Below are 18,603 nucleotides of genomic sequence, written 5' to 3'. Positions count from 1 at the left end.
TCCTGAGCAGGAGGGTGGGTGGCACAGTGTGGAGTTGTATGGGCGCTCCGCCCGGAAACGTCAATGTCTCGGGGTCCAGCCCTGAAAGAGGAGCCCAGCGACACTGTGGAGCATACCTGGGCAGTTCAGAGGATGCGTGAGGTTCCTCCTCCTCCTGATGATTGGACGTCTCGGGTGAGTTGCCTATGTCGATCTGATCATCTAGAAAACCTTCAGGTAAAACACGAGAATTTTATTAATTTACAAGGTGTGTCAGAAAAGTTCCAGGATTGGTGTCACAGAAGATTTACAGTATGTCAAACCCAAACTTCACACTAAGACTATTCCGCTTCAAAGTAATCCCCCTGGAGTCTAATACACTTTCCCATCCTTCTCTGCCACGCTTGTATGCACTCCTGGAAGGCTTTGTCCGGGATCCTCCGCAGTTCCGTCATCATGGCCTTTTTGATGTCGTCCACATCTTATAAACAGGTCCCCTTGATCACCCCCTTGAGCTTGGGGAAGAGGGGAAAAAAATCACACGGAGGTAGGTCAGGAGAGTAGGGAGGTTGCTCCAGCACGGCGATGTTCTTCTTGGCCAAGAACTGTCGGATGCTCAAAGGCATTGTGAGCAGACTCGAGTTGTCCTGCCACAACTCTCACCTCATCTCACACACTGAACGAAGCAAGTATCTCTTTGTAGACATGTTGGTTGATCGTCTGGCCCTGTGGCAAGAACTCGCAGTGGACGATCCCCCTCACATCTAAGAATGTGATCAACATGACTTTGACTTTCCTCGGCCTTGGCGATGATGGACTTTTCCACTGAAAGTTCTGGATCTGGATGGAGCTAAGATTACAGTTACATACTCCAGGGGGATTACTTTGGAGGGGAAAATTCCCTGTGAATTTTGGGTTTGAAATAAATCTTTTGTGACACCAATCCTGGAACTTTTCTGACACACCTCGTAATAGACCTTTTAAAGAAGACGATAAAACAACTGGATCGTTGTATATTTTATGCATTCAGCATCCTGAAAAATAGTATACCATCAGTAAAACTCCATACAGACAGAGACTGACCTTTCTTCTTAAGCATCCGGAGCATGTCCTCCCTCGGCACTGCCACGTACTGATCACTGTTACAAGCCTGGACAAAAACATGAAAAAAGTCATGAGAACATTTCAAGGAAGATTTGAAATGTCTGCAAAGATTCTGTGTCATTAAGCTGAGATGTCCAGAATGCCCAGCTGCCTACTTCTAAAACAGTTACTGTTAGAAAAAAATGAATTGATCAGAAATACAGTTTAACAGAGATAAAGATGTAATGATGTTATGTGATTAACGTTGGTTGTTCCCATGCAAATACGGAACCTCAAGGATTTGTGTTAAAAGACCAAACATGTATGTGATTCAAATCCTAGGGATACTAATAAATAAACTAGACTAGAATTAAGCAAATACCCCCAAAAATCTTTTTAAGAAACAATGACCTACATACATACATATATATACACATATATATATACACACATGTATATATACATAAATACATATACATATGTACACACATAAATATAGATATATTTCGATATACATATATATATGTTTTTTGTGCAACTAAACTATACACAAAAATCAAATAGACTTGAAACACACACCAGACACAATCATGGTGCAGGAAATAACTCCATTAGTTTTCTTTGAACTACACAGGAGTTTCACTTTAGACTAAAATGTCCTGGTGTTAACGTCTGAGATGAAAACACATTTAAACAGCGGTTTGTGTCGAACCATCAGAGATATATCCTCCCTGCTTGTTGCTTTGCTGTGAACACAGAGTGTTAAACAGAGATCAAATCAGTGTGGGTGTGTGTGTGTCGAGACAGCATTTACGCCTGGGTAACTTTCACACATCCGTGCCATGCCATCCTTCTCCGCAGTAAAAGGTCTCCCTGGTGGGACATTAGTGACCTCTTGTTTGCCAGCCCCTAACGTGCAAACACTCACTTGTCTGTAAGCCATCCTGACAGCATGTCAGTGCTAAAAGCCTTGTCAACACACCTGAGCTCCACCCAGCAAACAGCATTCCACTAAGAGGTGGGCTGTAAATCAAACCCAGGGCTTGCAAACTTCACACAGGCCTTAAGAACTCTGAAAGCCACTTGGTCAGTCTTTCTGCAGAAAAAATACATATGGAAGAGTGAAAAACAGGAGCATACACACAGCCATCCACCCAGAGCAGAGTTATGCCTGCTCCTCTGTGTGCATATATGAGAAGCGGTGTTTGCCTCTGTGGCAACTGAGGTCAGGAGACGAGAGCGACCAGACAGTGGAAGTGTGGGAATAGCAGAGGTGTCATCTCCTGTCTTGTCTGTGAGAATGAAGCTCATCTGTCCCTCTATCCAGACTGTTTTCTCCTCTCTATAATCCATTCCCTTGAGTGCCTGCCCTTTAACCCAACTTTCACCACCGGGACTAAATACTTGATCTAATCCTTACCCCAAACAACAAGGACTCCTTGTGCTACTCTCTATCCTAAAAAAGCACATTTCCATTAATTTCTTTTCCCTCACAAAATAAAACAAATAAAATCTGTATTGTGATGATTGAGTTAAAACTTTATTCAACAGACAAAAGGACAAAAACTTGTATTTTAATTGAGAGGCCTGAAATAATTTAAGAATTAGGATGCTCTGGATTAGTATGTTAACTAGTAACACATCAAGTATTAATGGCGTATGTGCTAATTCTCTTTCAAAACGAAAAAAACAGATGAAGATTAACCACTTTTAATTTTTTTATCACAGTCCCAGCAAGGATTTAAATCATTAAAACTTTAATCACAAGCCCACTACCCAGAAATACCATTAGCTACAACAGTACTGGTACAGACACCAGAGCTAACGTTAGCTACAAAAGTACTGGTACAGACACCAGAGCTAACATTAGCTCTGGTGTCTGTACTGGTGCTGTTGTAGCTAATGTTAGCTGTGGTGTCTGTACCAGGGCTGTTGTAGCTAACGATAGCTCTGGTGTCTGTACTGGTGCTGTTGTAGCTAATGTTAGCACTGGTGTCAGTACCGGTAATGTTGTAGCTAACTTTACCTCTGGTGTCTGTACCCGTACTTTTGTAGCTAACGATAGCTCTGGTGTCTGTACCATTACTTTTGTAGCTAACGATAGCTCTGGGGTCTGTACTGGTACTGTTGTAGCTAACTTTACCTCTGGTGTCTGTACTGGTACTGTTGGAGCTAATGTTAGCTCCACCAGTCCTGTTACAGACACCACAGCTAATAGTAGCTACAACAAATCTGGTACAGACATTAGTGCTACCACTGGCTACACAGTCTTCATATGCAACTAATTTGCCCCTCATTGTTTACAATGTCTGGTAAAAAAAAGTAAACAAAGGAGAAGAAAAAGCGCTCCTATTATTCATGGAACATCTTCACTGCTTAAGGTCTGTCAGTCAATATTGTTTTTAATTCCCAGAGAAAATAGAAGTTGACGTGCCCACAGAAAAATCTGAGTGAGCGAGCAGACAAAACACTTGACAATCCTCACAGGTTCGTATGGTGTGCACAAATCCACATGCATACAAACGCTCAGGGCCCATACAGATGGCTCACACATACGAGTGTTGCAGCAGCGGCGGCAGCCAGGAAAACAGACACAGCTATTTGCTTAGCTCAAAAGTTTCCCAGAGCTGAGCGAGCCAGAACCTGCTCTGAACTCTCAAGGCTAAGCCACGGACAGACAAGCACACACGCACACCGCCCGGCACACACGCAACCTTGATGGAAATAATTCTCGCTGCAATTAATCAAAACACAGTAAAGAGTTAGAAATGAGGAGATCTGTCAAACACTTACGCTGAGGCGTGTTACAGAATGGTGAATGTCCCAGTGACATAACAAAGGCTGCAGTGAGACTGACATATTTGTGGACAGACGCTAATGGTTCCCAAGGAAATGGACGTGAGAAAAAGAGCTTGGCCAAGGTGGTGAGAAATCACATTTCAATGAATCAGAAAAATGTGCATTTATCTTTGCCTGGAAACTCAATTTGAGCCAATGATTCTGGTGACCATTGCTTCCTGTTAAAGGAGAAAAACAAATGTTTCTTAAGTGAATACTTGGTTTTTTTTTTTAGCACTCACTGGTCAAAAATGGCATTTAAAAGTAAATGTATCATGTTTGTCAAAGTTGAATAATAGGAATAAACCAAAATCCCCACAGAGGATTCATAAAAAAAGCCTATTTATCCATTTTTTTAAACAACAGGATTTCTTGTATGATCCACAATTCTTTCCAAGCTTTGACCAAAATAATACCAAGCAACCTCAGAGGTTAATGTACACTGGAAGAGCAGAACTCATGAAATATACGGACAAATATACAGTCGTTTAGATTCAGAAGCAGTGATACATGCAACAAGTAGCACTTTAAAAACTATTCCTACATCTCCAGCCTCCAAAAAACCACAGCTCGGATATTCAGCCGACGTGTTAGTAGCCATACTGGTTTTGAACTCATTAACTGGTTTTGAGGGTGAACCTCTCGCTTTTTACGAGTATGACGTGCGAGCATGAGTTTCCTGTGACCATTTTGCCACATGATGAGGCCAATGGAACACAGCACATCTGTGGCTGGATTTGACTATAAACATTATAATGCTCAGAGGTATGCAGGTGCTCTGCTCTCTTTACACCCATAGCGCTGCCAAAGCAATTTAAACGTGACATGTCTGCACAGACAAAAACATTATGTTTGTGATGACTGTGACTGACAGGACTTGGCACAGTGTGCAGGCCAAGGAGCTGCAACTTGCTAACGCCTATGAACCTGTGGAAGCCGAAAGTGCACTTCAGTGGTGGCAAATGTTTTGCACTTTTATTGGTGACGTAACACACACACAGCACCCCATTCGTGTTATTTATTTATGTCCGTGGACGTTTTTGCTCTGTTGCTGCGTGGCTTTATTTTCTTACTCTGCCCGTCCTTTGTTCCTTTTGGCATTCTCACACTCCGTGTGGCCGCGCCACAGAAAAAAATGCTCCTTGCCGTGACAACAAAGGCCTATCAAAAGTGTGATACTGTCTTTCAAAGGATGGGAGGAGGTGGGAAAAAAAGTGGAGAGAAAGGGGGATAGTGGAAGGAACGGGGGAGGAGGTGGTGGGTTTTCCGTAACACACACACATAAACACACACACAAACACACACCGTGTCTCTCTCACACAAACACAGAGTGCAGTGCCTCTGTAGGCAGCTCCCATGGGAAAATGTTTTCGGGCCGATGTGGGTCACATGGTCGAAGCAACCAATTGGGCACTGGTGATTTGATTCAAATAGTGGTAAGTCAGGTAAGGGCCAGCGTGGGAACCAAGAGGAGCAAAAGGAAAAGCAAGCAGTTGCATCATCATTTCCCTTTGTCTTTCCCCACCCACTGTCAATGTAGGTCAAAAATATCCAGCTCCACTGTCCAGGGTTGTTGTGGCTTCAAACTTATATACAGACGAGAAAAGAAAAGAACATTTTCCTTGGAGAACCCAGTCAACCGCTGCCAAAGGCGACAAAAGTAAAAACATTTCACTGTTTGCTCTCAGTGTCCCACGTCTGTTTCATTCCATCATCTTTCCCTGTCATTCTGCTGGGCCGATGTAACTTTCCGACCGTAACTGTGAGCTGATGTAGGTGTGTCTCTGCTGTCACACAGAGAAATGGCACGCTGAACGTTATTGAAATGACAGTCCGAGAGAGGCGAACAGGAAGAGTGTGCCTGACTTTTGTTTTTTCCCACACAGTCGTTTTATGTGCTTTGGAAATTTTTCAACACTGATTGGCAGAACTATACCTCACCTTTATTTGAAATACTCACTCTTCACTTTGAGTGCTGTCCACTGAGACTGGTGCTGTAAAATACACCCGAATGCAATCCACAAATCTGCCTATAGCCAAAGCCTAAGAACAGCTTATCATTTTTTTTTTAATTTTTAAGTTAACCTTTAAAATACCTTTAACTTCAAGAGATAAAACTTTCCACATAAAATACAATTTTCCAAAGATCCATGCAAATAAAACTTTTTTTCACATGGCTATACTATGGTGTGTGATTTAATCGTGTCATAATAATCAATGCATTAATCCAGATAATTAATTTCTAGTAGCGCACAATGTATATCTTATTATTCCACTTCTCATTCACTTATCTTCTTCTACTTAACATCACTCTTTATATGGCTCTAAAACATTCAACTCCTGTGAGTGTAGAAAGGAAATCTCTCTTAAAAGCCGGTGTTTTTTTTTTTTTTTTTTTTTCAATTTCATTACTCTTTTACCTTTCTAAAAGATAAAGAGTGCCAAGGTGTGTTGGGAATGTACAAAAGCTCAGTTATGGTGTCACTGAGGTCACACAACAACCTAACTACAGGGGCTTATATATGGCACGTGCATTTAAAATAACACAGTACTTTTTAATAAGCATTATTACAGCATGATAGCTTATGTTCTATTATTACTTTGAGACAGTGTAGATACTTTTTTAAAAGAGGCTTCTGAATACCTTGAACAGGAGTCATCCACCTCCAGTGAGTGATCTAACAAAGGTATTTTCTCACAGGACTGATGAGGGCGTCTGGCCAGTGTCTCAGCGCAGGACTGTCTGAGGTAATTACCAGCTCTCTTAACTAACCACTACCACCTGAGAGCAACCTGAACTTGGACCACAGCTGGGCCTGTCTGGGCTTGACATCACACACACCTTCCTCTGACTCAGACACACACATGTACAAACACACGCACTTGAACATACCACGACAGTATGGAGGATGTAAAAAAAAAAAAAAGTCACATGCAACCGTCGCTGTCTTTCTGTCTCTGTCTTTCATGCTTACGCGCGCACACGAGCTCTCACACACAAACAAACACGTACGACGATGTTACGTTTAGAAACGTATTTCCTAACCCCTTAACGTAACCTTAATTATTACAAATACAGGTCTAACTAGAAGCCTTAATCTTACTGGATCTTTATTCTAATCCTCACGCCAAACTAAATCTTTGACCTCAAAATATCCTCTCACAAAATAAGAAAAAGTGTATAACCATATCAAGGTCTCTCTCACACACGCACGCTTCCTTTGCACCCTCTCATTTCACCTGCATGAAGCACAAATTACAGAGAAGATGTATAATTTATTCCCTTTTGCCTTTTATCCAGTTTAATTGTGAAAGTGAAATTGTTTTGGCACATGCTCAAATTCTCAATGCTGCGTATGAATGTAATGTGAAGGTGTGTGTGCACTGCACACGTGGCACGTATTCAAACACAAATGGCATTATTTTTGGCAAACATGGCTTGTTCATTTTTATGTTTTTTTGTCAATGCTTGTCGAGGCTACTTATGTTTTTACACCCTTCACTTGGGTCTCAACATTTCTGCTCTCCTCATTATTCCGTCTTCTATTTCTTCTCTATTATAACCTACTTAAATTGGTATTGAAGAATACAATGGACCAAGACCAGCAGATAAAAGTCTCCCTGTCACACAAATAGCCCTTGTAGCTTTCCCATGTTTTGGCGTCGTCAGTTAATTCTGTTTTTTACCCACTCAACCTCCAACCTCCAACCTCAACCTTTATCTCTCCATCTCTCCAGTTAAAGCCACATCTTCTCTCTTGTTAAACGTCTCGGTCGACGTTCTCTATACCCCCTTCCAGTGTCGCTCAAATCTCCGGCTCTCCTTCTCTCCGGTTGTCTCTCACCTCTAACCTTTTTCTTTCTTTGCATCCCCAAGTACTCTTTTTTCTCCTTCTCAGTCTCTCTTCAGACACCAGATAGCTGGGGCCACCCTGAGCCAAACAGCTCAGGAAAACAGCACACTGAAAAGATCTCATGACAATGGATTTCAATGGCTGATGGATTTTAAAAGGGATAAAAACGGCTCATGTAAGGAAAAACATAAAGAGCTGGATTAAACAGAAGGACGGACTCTAGTGATTTGTTGCTTTTTATTGGTTAAAATCAAAACAGCCAGTCCAAACAAGGTATATAAGGGACCATGCAATCGGTGGCAAAAAGTATTCAGCACTTGCTGCACTGTGGTTCTCAACTGCAGTTATAGCCAAATCCAAGTCCTCTGTTCTGTTGTAACAACTACTGAGTTCTCTTTTCAGAGGTAGAGCCCGTAATTTGAAGAGGGAGAAAATATTTTTGGCTGGTGGTGAACAAAGGTAAAAGTGAATGGCTATGGCCGTTGCTCTTGAATGGTTGCTCTAATATCAGTCCAAAATGATATTAAAGTTTACAAAAAAAAAATTATTTTGTGAGATTGAGTGGGCCACTCCTTTACTTTACATCAATCCAAATAAAAATAGGTTTTGCTGTTAGCAAGCAAGCTATAGTGTCCTTTTGGTCTTCTAATTAAACAAGTACGTAAGACTAGTAGGACCTAAAATACAGGTCTTGCAATTCTTCAAATCCCATTAGTCCTTGATGTTCCAATGTACTAGTGTCACTGGTGCTGCATTCTCACTTACTGGCAGCAGTTTTTATAGCCTGATAATACATTTTCTACCAGGTCCTACTGCTACCCGCTCATTGGCCCACTTCTGTTTTATACACCCAAACACAAACTACCGTTGTTTTGCTGTTGACCATCAAGCTTTAAAGTTGTTGTTGTCTCAGAGCAAAAAAACTGGGGTTTAATGGCCACAGATCTTAAGCCTGTTCATTGTGTAGGTGTCCCCCTCCTCACAAGCTGCTTTGGTAGACGCTGGACCAAAAGAGCCAGAATTCATGAGCAAAAAAATGACTCGATAGACTAGATAGTTCTAAGGTTTAGTATGGAACATATAATTCAATCAGCTCCGCTCTGGTCATAAAACCTCAAACTTGGACTTGGAACATATAATTAAGAACTTTTCCTTCCTACATCTCACTGATGAAATGATTTATTAATAACAACTAAAAAACAAAATATAAAATCCACTCTGACTGAAAGCATTCTGGTTTATTTGAAACAAATGTAGAAAATGTTGTCATTATTTTTCCCTGAAAAAACACATATCTGGGTAATTGACCGACTTTAGGTTAACAAGTAGGGTGGAGGAAATGCCACTTTATGGCCAAAGTCTAGGAAATCACTGAGTTCCTGTGTTGTCTAAAACACATTTGATGGGGAGCCAAATGGTGGGGAAATAAGTTCCTGTCACGTGCAATAAAAACTAGTGGTTTTTCTTGAATGTGCAGAATCCATAGGGTTGACTGCTACCATTTGTCCTTTAGAGAGGGACAGAGAGAGAGAGACCTCGTGCTCCAAATGTTCCTCACAATCTGCCTCGTAAGAGCCACGTTTATGCACTCCTTCACACTACAACTGGCTTTAATACGTTCAGTTTTCCCAGGCTTTCACTTTACCTAATCCTCTGTACGTTACGACATCTAAAACTTTCCTCGACATGCACTAACAGTTCTCAAACTGTCACTACGCCCACACGCAGCTCCAACAGAAATTCCACCCTCTCAACCTGTATCTGTCAACCTGAGCTACATTTTGTGCACATGCGTAAACAGACAGTACCGTCATGGGAGAGCCATTGGCGGATTCCTTCTCTAAACCTTTGTCACCGCTGGTGCATGTTTCACCCTGAAGCCCCCATCCTCACCTCTTTTCATTTTTGCGGTTTTCTCATCTGTGTATGCCTCTCTGTAAAGGCACGCAGGCATGCAGGGAATGTTATTGTACTGCAGAGTGAATCACCCCGTTCCATAAATATTGACAGTGGTGGTTGCTGCTGCTGGTTTGGTCTGTTTTCTCCTGAAGGGCTTTGACACAGAGAAAGGGAAGTGACTCTCCTGTATGGCTTTTTGACAGACAAGATGTTGGTGTTAATCCAGATCATTTAACACGCAAGTCTTGGATGGCAGGATGTTGAAAGCCTGCAAAAACACTGAAGTCGGAAGAGAACGCATGGCAGTATACGGTCACAGCCGGACTTGGGAAAATAACACGAGTTTAACGGCAGTGGAAGTGACTAACACTTCTTTATGCTTTGATTTCAATATTCCAGCAGTGAATAAAACAATCTTTGTAATTTGTTCTGGCACACAGTAGAGGAAAACTTGTGCACATGAAGCTGCTAAACTTGAGGGCTGACATCAAGAAACAGTTTCCCAGTAAAACAGAAATGACTGCTTGAGCCCACTGGTCAGAAATCAGTCTGTACTCAAACAACTTGTTGACATTGGTCAGCTAAAGTGGAAACTCAAGAGATGTGATTGTTTTTGCAATTTTGTTGGTCAACTACTATCACAAACAAACAGTACAATCACAGCTATGTTATTTAACATTTTGAGATGTTTTCTGGCTCTGAAACAGGTTGACATGTCGCTTTGTCCATACCAAAATCATCGTAGCCAAAGTTAGCTCTGGTGCAACAACACAGCATTGAGGTGAGTCTGTACACTTGAACTTTTTTGTTGAACAGCTTAAACACAAACATGTTCTTATCTAAGCTGCAATGAGGAAATTATCTCTCAGGTCTTTCATGACAAACTTTATGCTTTGTACTGACGTCACTTAATGCATCAATCTGCAAAAAAAATCTTCTTTGTCCAATTTATAGACAACTAAACATATATATTTATTTCAAAATGCACTTCCAAGTCTTTACTAAAGAAGCCAAACATTTGACATTACGCAATATAAACTTTAAGGTCATCAAACTGCCAGCACAAATGTACACTCTAGAAACAATGGTGCCATCTTTGAACAGAGTATGGTGAACAGGTGTATTATGGGACATCAGAATCCACTGCCTGCTGAGTGTGAGATCCTGTAACTGTTTGCAATGTCACTCACGAGTACTTTTGACTTCAGACTAATTCCACGGTGTGATGAACAGACACACATACATTATGTAGTTCTCACAGACATCATGGGTTTCAACAGGACAGACACACACACACACACACAACTCGGAGTGGACAGACTATGGGAGGGTGAGATAAAAGCAAATAAAGAGGGGAAGGGCTAAGGGTTAAGTGGCAGTAATGATGCAGGATAAGGCACCGTGCCTGTGTGCGTGAGAGTTCAGACTCACTTCAAAGTGTCTCTGGGAGCCTTGTTCATGTCAACGGGAGACACATGAGAGGAACATGTCATTAGAAAAGCAGTGAGGTAGCAGTGAGGAGGAGGAGGAGGAGGAAGTGGATGATGATGATGAAACAGGGCTGCAGAGAAAGGAGGTCCCACAGTGGAGGAGGGTTATGGAAGGTTAAGGAGAAGTGGGTCGGAGGTGAGAGGTTGGGGTATGTGAGGCAGGGGAGGGGACGGCCCTCATGGTGAAGGGGCTTCACCTCCACTGTGAATGCAGTGAGGTGAAACCAATAGAAAAGAGGATGGAGACAGAGAGGGAGAGTTCCTGTGTCATACACACTCTTTTAATTCCTGCCTCCATTCCTCCCCTCCTCTGTCCCTATCTCTCCCTCCCTCCCCCCTGCCTTCATCGCTGCTCTCTCTCTGCGACCAGCCCCGGCAAATTCCCTAGGGCCAGGGGCAGTCCCCTTTCAGTCTCCAGTGACACAGTAATTAGAAGTGTGGGAACTGAATCCGTCCCTCTTTCTGAGCCCCGCACTCTCACCCACAACCCTCCCTCCTTTCGCTGTGCCCCCCTCCTAACCCCAAAAAAGCTCCAAGCCCTAACCCTTCCCCAGCATTTCCTTTGCCACCTCTCATTCTTGATCCCAGGAAATGGTATGTGCCCTCAATAAAAAAAGACTTCATGACGTAGGAGAGAAATTTGTTAACATTTGAGGATCCCTTTGACATTACGTTCCATTTGGTATAATGATATAATATCTGTCTTCAAATTATGTAAATTATGCCCTTAAGTGTCAGTTCAGGGGGTGGTGACAGCATAATATCATCCACTGACAGTGTGAATTTAATTGGCCCAATCCTCATGGGCCACCTGTGATGTCCATGGGAGCTTCACATCACACACTCGCACACACACAACCCCGGCGTACTCTTTATTTACCCCACCTCACCCCCACCTCACCCCCACCTCCTCCACAGCTACAGAGTCCCCTATCTCTTCGAACAGAGCAACGCTGTCTCTCCCGCTCCCTGTCAAGCCCACCACCACCGCCGCCACCCCAACCCCCTATTCGCTATCTCCGTGGCGATAACCATGGGAACAGCAGCACTGTGGGAACAGGCTACCAGTTGACCAAAATAGACAGCAGGAAAATGGAGGGAAAGAAAGAAAGAAGAAAGAAAGGACTCCCTGCGTTCAAGGAGGCCTAAGAGAGTGTGTGTGTGTGTGTGTGCAGGAGATCCATGGGATCATCCAGGCCGACAGGTACTCAGGGACTGCAGTCACCTTTGGTTTCCACAGGCGACAAAGCAGAGACGCGGGGTGGCTTGACTAACTGCTGCATAAATTCATTAATGGAAACGCAGCTCCGCTCTGAGTCGGTGGGACAGGCTGGAAGCTTATCTTCTCACACAATGCTAATTTTTTTTTTTTTAAGGTCCAACATAAATAGGCTACTCCCTTAACCACAAACACTCACACCCAAACTGCAGACTAATAATACTACACCATTACACTGCCTGTCACACCCACAACCACCCAGCACCTCTAAATCCCTCCATCCTCCTCCAGACTTTAGACTGGATGTTTATGTACGTTCAAAGAGAGCTGGCAGATAATGAGAATTAGTCTAATAATAAATAATATATATATATATCAGACATTAGTAAACTGAAAGTATCAATGAACTCTTTGTTTTGACTAGGTTTGAGGCAAAGTGAAAACATTTTTAAAACTAATTATCATTATTTTTTGAAATTATTATTAAAAACACCACACTGTAAAATAAATATAATTAAAATGGTAGCTTGATTTTCTTGGCTGTAATAAATCTTAATTTCTGAGAATGCTTTGATAAATGGTCAGGCACCACATAAAGAGGATAATACATTTTTTGTCTAACCCGTTTACTATCCTTCACATTCTTTGTTTCAGGTAAATTCTTAATAACTGTACACCATACTGAGATACCTCATGTTCTTGGTTAATATTCTTTAAAAAAACTTTGTTTAATACCTTAATATTTGTCAGACTGGCTAATCTCAAGCCTTTATTCTGTCTTTTAAAATTGTATGTATATGTAGCCCAATAGTGTATGGAAACTGTGAAGTCAAGGATACCTTTGAAATAAAAAAATCTTAAAGCCAATTTCAATTCCAACAAACAGATGGACACATCACTTTCGGTTTGACCCTTTTTTAATCAGGGGTCGCCACCGCCCTATCTTGAACTATTCCTGTAGACTACATCTGCTAATTACAAGTGTATCGGCCTCTTTCAGGGTAAAACATAAAAAACAAGAGGTGGTTGAAGACTCATGTACCCAGGGTACAGTATGTCAGGATGTGGTTCTGAAACACCTTCTGAAGTGGGAACGACCACAGAGGTTGGTGTAAGCATTTTGGCCAGATGTTTGTGTTTATGGACAGATTTTACCACTGCAACAGCATCACAGCTGTGTAAGGTACAGTTATAAAAGTCTTACAGATGTGTGCGAGTGATGTCACCACTGAGGCAGAGTTTGGACTTTTTAAGGTTGACCAGAAGTAAAATAACAGGCCACATGGCTGAAAAGGAGTCACTGGTTTGGAGTACAATCTCGTGGAGGTGCTGATCAGAAGAGCTTTTTTCCAGAATTTAAGCCAAGATGTTTTACAGCTTCACGCAAAAAGGAACAATTGCTAAAGGACCATTTTTTAAATTTAGACCATGCAGTGTTTGGTTTCATTTCTGGCCTTCAGATGTCTTCTAGCTGACAAAATGTTTACGAAAATACAACTACTGATTCACTGAAAGCCTCCTGACGTCACGTGTTAAATGTTGTTGGGCAGTTCCTATGAGAAAGAATCAGATGCTGGCTTTCTTGGCCTAAAAAAAGGAGGAGGAGGAAGTGGGGAAAGACGCACTTTGCGCATCATGGAGTTTTTTTTTTTGTTTGTTTTTTTACAAAAATACCAACTGTGGATCCGATTTTCCATTCCATTTATATCTTCACTGTCCCACAGTAGCTGCTCAAGAAGAAAAAAAGTCTTGGTCTCTACATTTTTCTTACCTACCTTAATGTAGCGCATGACCTTTAAATTTCTTTATTCTTTTCCTATTTTTAGTTGATACCATAAATTGTTTTTATTTAATATTATCTTTTTTTATTGCGTCTTCTGTGGGGGGTTTTTTGGGTCTTGACAAGTTCTATCAATTCATCTGCCCTCCCAATCTATCTCCAATCCTCATTTGCTCCTACAGGCTTTTCCCAAGCCAAGGAAGCCTGACCTCTCCAAGCTTTCTACCTTCCTTTCTCCCCTGGGGCTGATTAGGGTGGGTTTGATGGGGGGGGTCTGCCTCTGGCTGTTCCCACCCTGCACAAACTCTCACTTTAATCAGACCATGTGGCTAACAGAGGAGAAGGAGTACAACAAAAAAGAGAAGGTGTCTGTTTGTGATATTGGCAAAGTCCAATGCTCCCAAAGCAGAAAAAGACTCCTAACCTCTAGATAGCATCACATCACACAAACTGCAGGCTCCGGGAGGGCCCGTCCGGAGACATAGTTTAAGGTTTTAAGACTGAGCCAGTGCCACAGACACACACATGCACATACAGGCAGTGAACACGGACGCGGGGCAGACATTTGAAGAATGCTCACAGACCTACATTTAGATGGAAAACTGTAAAAACACACCGGATGGCAATCACAGTTTTACACAAAAAACAGAGCAACACATCATCTAGGAACCGACCAACACACACAGCGAGAGTACAGCGAGATTACAAACCACGGACAATGTGGGGACCTTCTATTATCTTGACCTCAGTAAGGTTTAAATTTAATTGTTGATAGAACTAAAAACCTTTTTTTTCTACCATATAAAAAAACATAAAACAATCAAAAAAATAAACTGTGTTTTCCCAGCCTGGGATCAATTAAGTCCGTCTGTCTGTCTCTCAGTCTGTCTCCTAAATATCTATTTCACTGTTCTGAAAAAACAAACTCACACAGCGTGCACATACTCCGACGTGTCAGTGTAAAAGAAGAACAAAACAAAACAGCTCGGCCCAGACTGGACAAGGTTATTGTTGCAAAGATATATGGGTCCGTGTTTCCCACTCTTATGGTGCACTGTCTTATCAGTTCCATTAACTACGTACATTCACACAACACTCAAGGTGTAAATCAGTGGTTCAATCGTGACAGGAACTGCAACCACCAGTTCCCAGTGACGGGATGCGCAGCAATTTTGTGTCTCACGGTTATACAAATGTCAGATATGTCGGAAATAATGTTTTTGTTGTTTTTGTTAAGAATCTTGTTAAGAATCTGTATAGTCTTAAAATGTTGTAAAAGCAGAGACCGGAAGATACACTGGACCACAGAACTTCAACAGCCCTCCTCTGGTGTGTCTCAGACCACACACACATTCTTTATGCAGGGACACTGCAATCTCAGCTTGAAATTAGGCAGTGAGAAAGGTAGCCTTGGCAAAACACAGCACGACGTGGGTAATAGGAGTTGTTTGGTACAACTCAATTACAGTATGTGAAATGTTATTATCTGCACAAAACTCTGGAGAATTACACCTTCTCTCTTCTCTTTAAATAGTGTTTTATTTTCCTACTTTTTGTAGTCAAATTGAGGACATTTACCAGGCTGAAGTATTATGCAACATACTGCAACATCGTACTTAACAATACCCACGAACTTGGGAAATGTTTCTGTCCAAAGTGTCTTTATACCTCAGGTAATATTTAAATTTACCATGGCTAAATTGTAACTGTAAAATTCTAATTGTATATGAATCTATTATATTTATATTTATAAGCTATTTTTGCTGTCAATGAGCTACTTTCTCTGTATAGTTTTGTTAAATTTATTTCTGATTTGTTAACAGAACATCCATGATAAGTTTTTACTTTTCCTGGTAAAACTACTACTCATATTTCCAGGTTAACTTTTGTCTTCGGGTTTCCTTTTTGACTAACTATTAATGGTCCAACCTAGTGATCACTATTTACAGTCGCGCTGTGTTATTTTACTGTTTTTTTTTATGCACATCATTTTATTTCATACTGTACCTCTTAGAGAATGTAACAATTTGTAGAATTTTGATATTTTCTACTCTTACATTTTTTTCCATTATTTTATTGTACAATCTTTTGTCTACTACTGCTGCACCGTAAACTTCATTCTGTTTTTATTTCTTTTGTTTTTTCTTCTCCGCCTCTTTTTGTCATTCTCTGTCAATTTTATTATTAATAATTAATTTCCTCAGTGTGGAACTTTCTAGCAATTCTCCACTTATTTCTTCACTGCCTGACGTTTGTCTGGTTTTTCTGTAGCATTGAAATGATTTATGCTAAAACCTCCCACATGTCTTTTTTTTTCATGTTTGAATCAGGGACCTCTTCCAAAACCTTGGACATCCCTGACTTAAAAAGCGCATTCTGTAGTCTTGTAAAGGTAAAGGTTGGCTCATAGAAACATAAAACAAAATCATGACTCATCTCAAAGATAAAAGAAAGTTGTCTGCCAAAATTGATGTGAACGTCCAGGTCTCAGAGTGAAGTTATTTTAATTTCTTCATGTCAAAACAACAAGCAAAACCCAGTGCGCAACTGCATTAAAAAGCATGGCTGCATGTGGAGACACCTTCCTTGGCCCATGTGCACTCGGAGTTGTGATAATAACAACTCTAAACCTCTCAGCTATTTCTCACTGGCAGGTACTGGCAGTGTTGACAGAAGCAGCGCATTTTATTGCAGCAGTTGTGTGCAGTGCAGGTCGAATGAGCGCTGATGGTTTGCAGCGTTGCACCGCGTGGTGAGTGAGAGAGAATGATGTATGAACTACTGAGCTGCAAAGACGGAAGATCACATTTCACTATCGCAAGGGAAAACATTATACCATGGCCACAGAAACAAAGAGAGTCCAACCAGCAGTGTCCGGGAGAGGAAAGCACGATTAGGCTGGTTCTCACACTGTTCTTAGAAGGTTCCTGATAGAAAGCTGTCTCACTCTTAAAAAACTGTAGTTCTTAGGATTAAGATAGTATTCTTAGGATTTGATAATGTACTAAAAACTGTAGTTCTTAGGATTAAGATATTTGATAATGTACCTAAAACTAAAGTTATCTTGCAAAAGGCAGAGACAAAACTATCAAGGCTGTCCTTAACAATAGTTTAAGTCAAACACATTTAGCAGCAGTTTCTGCCCTCAGCCTTAACCAGCAGAGGTCTTTCCTGATTCGCTGAATCTGTTACGATATCTGCATCAATATTTTCCATGTGTGTACTCAGTACTTATATTGTAAAGTTGGAGGTCGCTGAATCCAGAGAATGTGTGATTCCCACAACCTCTTTTTTTTAATGTGACAGGGTTGGCGGATCCAACGTCAGAAAAAGCTGATCCAATGTCAGATCCTGCCAGAACAGGATATGGATCAAATAAAACCCTGTATGTACTCTGCACATTGTGTTTCACTGACCATCGATTCTCCCCCACAGCTTAGCACCAAAGGTTGAGCCTCACTCATCCTTGCTTGTATAGTGTATAGTGGTTGCTCATTTTTTTAGCCTATCAGGCTACACAAACACACAAGTTCAACTTCCCAGGAAGTTACTTGTATGACCCTCTCAGTCAAACTTTGCCAGTGTTTTCACATCCATGGAGCGTGTTGAAGGCACCTACACCATGACCTCTATCTCCTTCTGCCCTCTCATCCTCTAGAAGCCCGCTTTCCTATCTTGTGGTTTCCTTTCAGTTCCACTTTGTAACTTGATTGATAATCATCTTCTTGTAAATCCCTTTGGATCAAACTGTCAGCTAAATGCAAACATGTAAACATTTTTGACTTATAAAAACCTTGTTACCTGTTACCTGCTAATGGTATATGTGTATCATTAAACTACTAACTGTGGTATTTGTGGCTTTAAGAAAGTATACCAACTTTGTTTTGTATTTAGAAAGATGCACATGGCAATCAATACAACGCTCATCTGTAACCTCTTTCAAACTGTTACAGTTGACTTCCCAGTAGTGACCTATTACCTTCAGTCCAACTGACACACCTCAACCCTTGTCAGCTAACGTAACGGAGTAAAGAAATATGCTCTTTTAATTGCCCAACGTCTGCTTTCTGTGTGGTACTGTTGTCGTTAGCTGACCTAAGCTTTGTTATTATACAGCGCAAGAATTCTGCCTCCCTCAAGAGACTGCTGCGAAGCAAAGGGCAATCACTCAGAGCAGCACAGACAGGCCACGCAGCTACTGTGCTCTGCAAAACATGAGAAACTTCCTATTTCTGTGTGCATGTGCATGAGAGGTAGGTATCAGTAAGTGGTTCCCTGTCCTGAGCGGCAGGGGAAAGTAGACCCTCTCGAGTGCCTCTCGGCTTCCCCCGCCTCCCCCGTGAGCCAATAACACAGTCAGACAGAGACTAAGAAAAAGACACACACTCATATAGACACACACACACTGTGGTTTCTCCTCTGGAGGGGAACATAAACAGGGCTGTCTGTCTGCAAGCGCAC

The 18,603-nt window shown here is 41.6% G+C and overlaps 2 protein-coding genes across 5 annotated transcripts in view; one reads left to right on the top strand and one right to left on the bottom strand.

Annotated features, from left to right (window-relative positions):
• The window catches only part of LOC103389163 (threonine synthase-like 2), a 649,915-nt gene that overhangs the window by 43,693 nt on the left and 587,619 nt on the right, over positions 1–18,603 (top strand). The gene's annotated exons all lie outside the window — the stretch shown is intronic.
• Positions 1–18,603, bottom strand: part of exd3 (exonuclease 3'-5' domain containing 3) — a 47,618-nt gene that overhangs the window by 1,099 nt on the left and 27,916 nt on the right. For all 4 annotated transcript variants that reach the window (XM_025062835.1, XM_017038431.2, XM_008324538.3 and 1 more), the window contains exons 20-21: positions 1,063–1,129; positions 1–210 (exon numbers count right to left, since the gene is read on the bottom strand). The exon at positions 1–210 is cut by the window's left edge and continues 145 nt beyond it. In XM_025062835.1, coding sequence (XP_024918603.1) covers positions 1–210; positions 1,063–1,129 — 277 coding nt within the window. The remainder of the gene's footprint in view (positions 211–1,062; positions 1,130–18,603) is intronic.

This window comes from Cynoglossus semilaevis, chromosome 14 (assembly GCF_000523025.1).
Source record: "Cynoglossus semilaevis isolate Cse_v1.0 chromosome 14, Cse_v1.0, whole genome shotgun sequence".
NCBI lineage: Eukaryota > Metazoa > Chordata > Actinopteri > Pleuronectiformes > Cynoglossidae > Cynoglossus > Cynoglossus semilaevis.
Note: the sequence above shows the minus strand (reverse complement) of the source record. Positions and strands in the feature narration are given on the sequence as shown.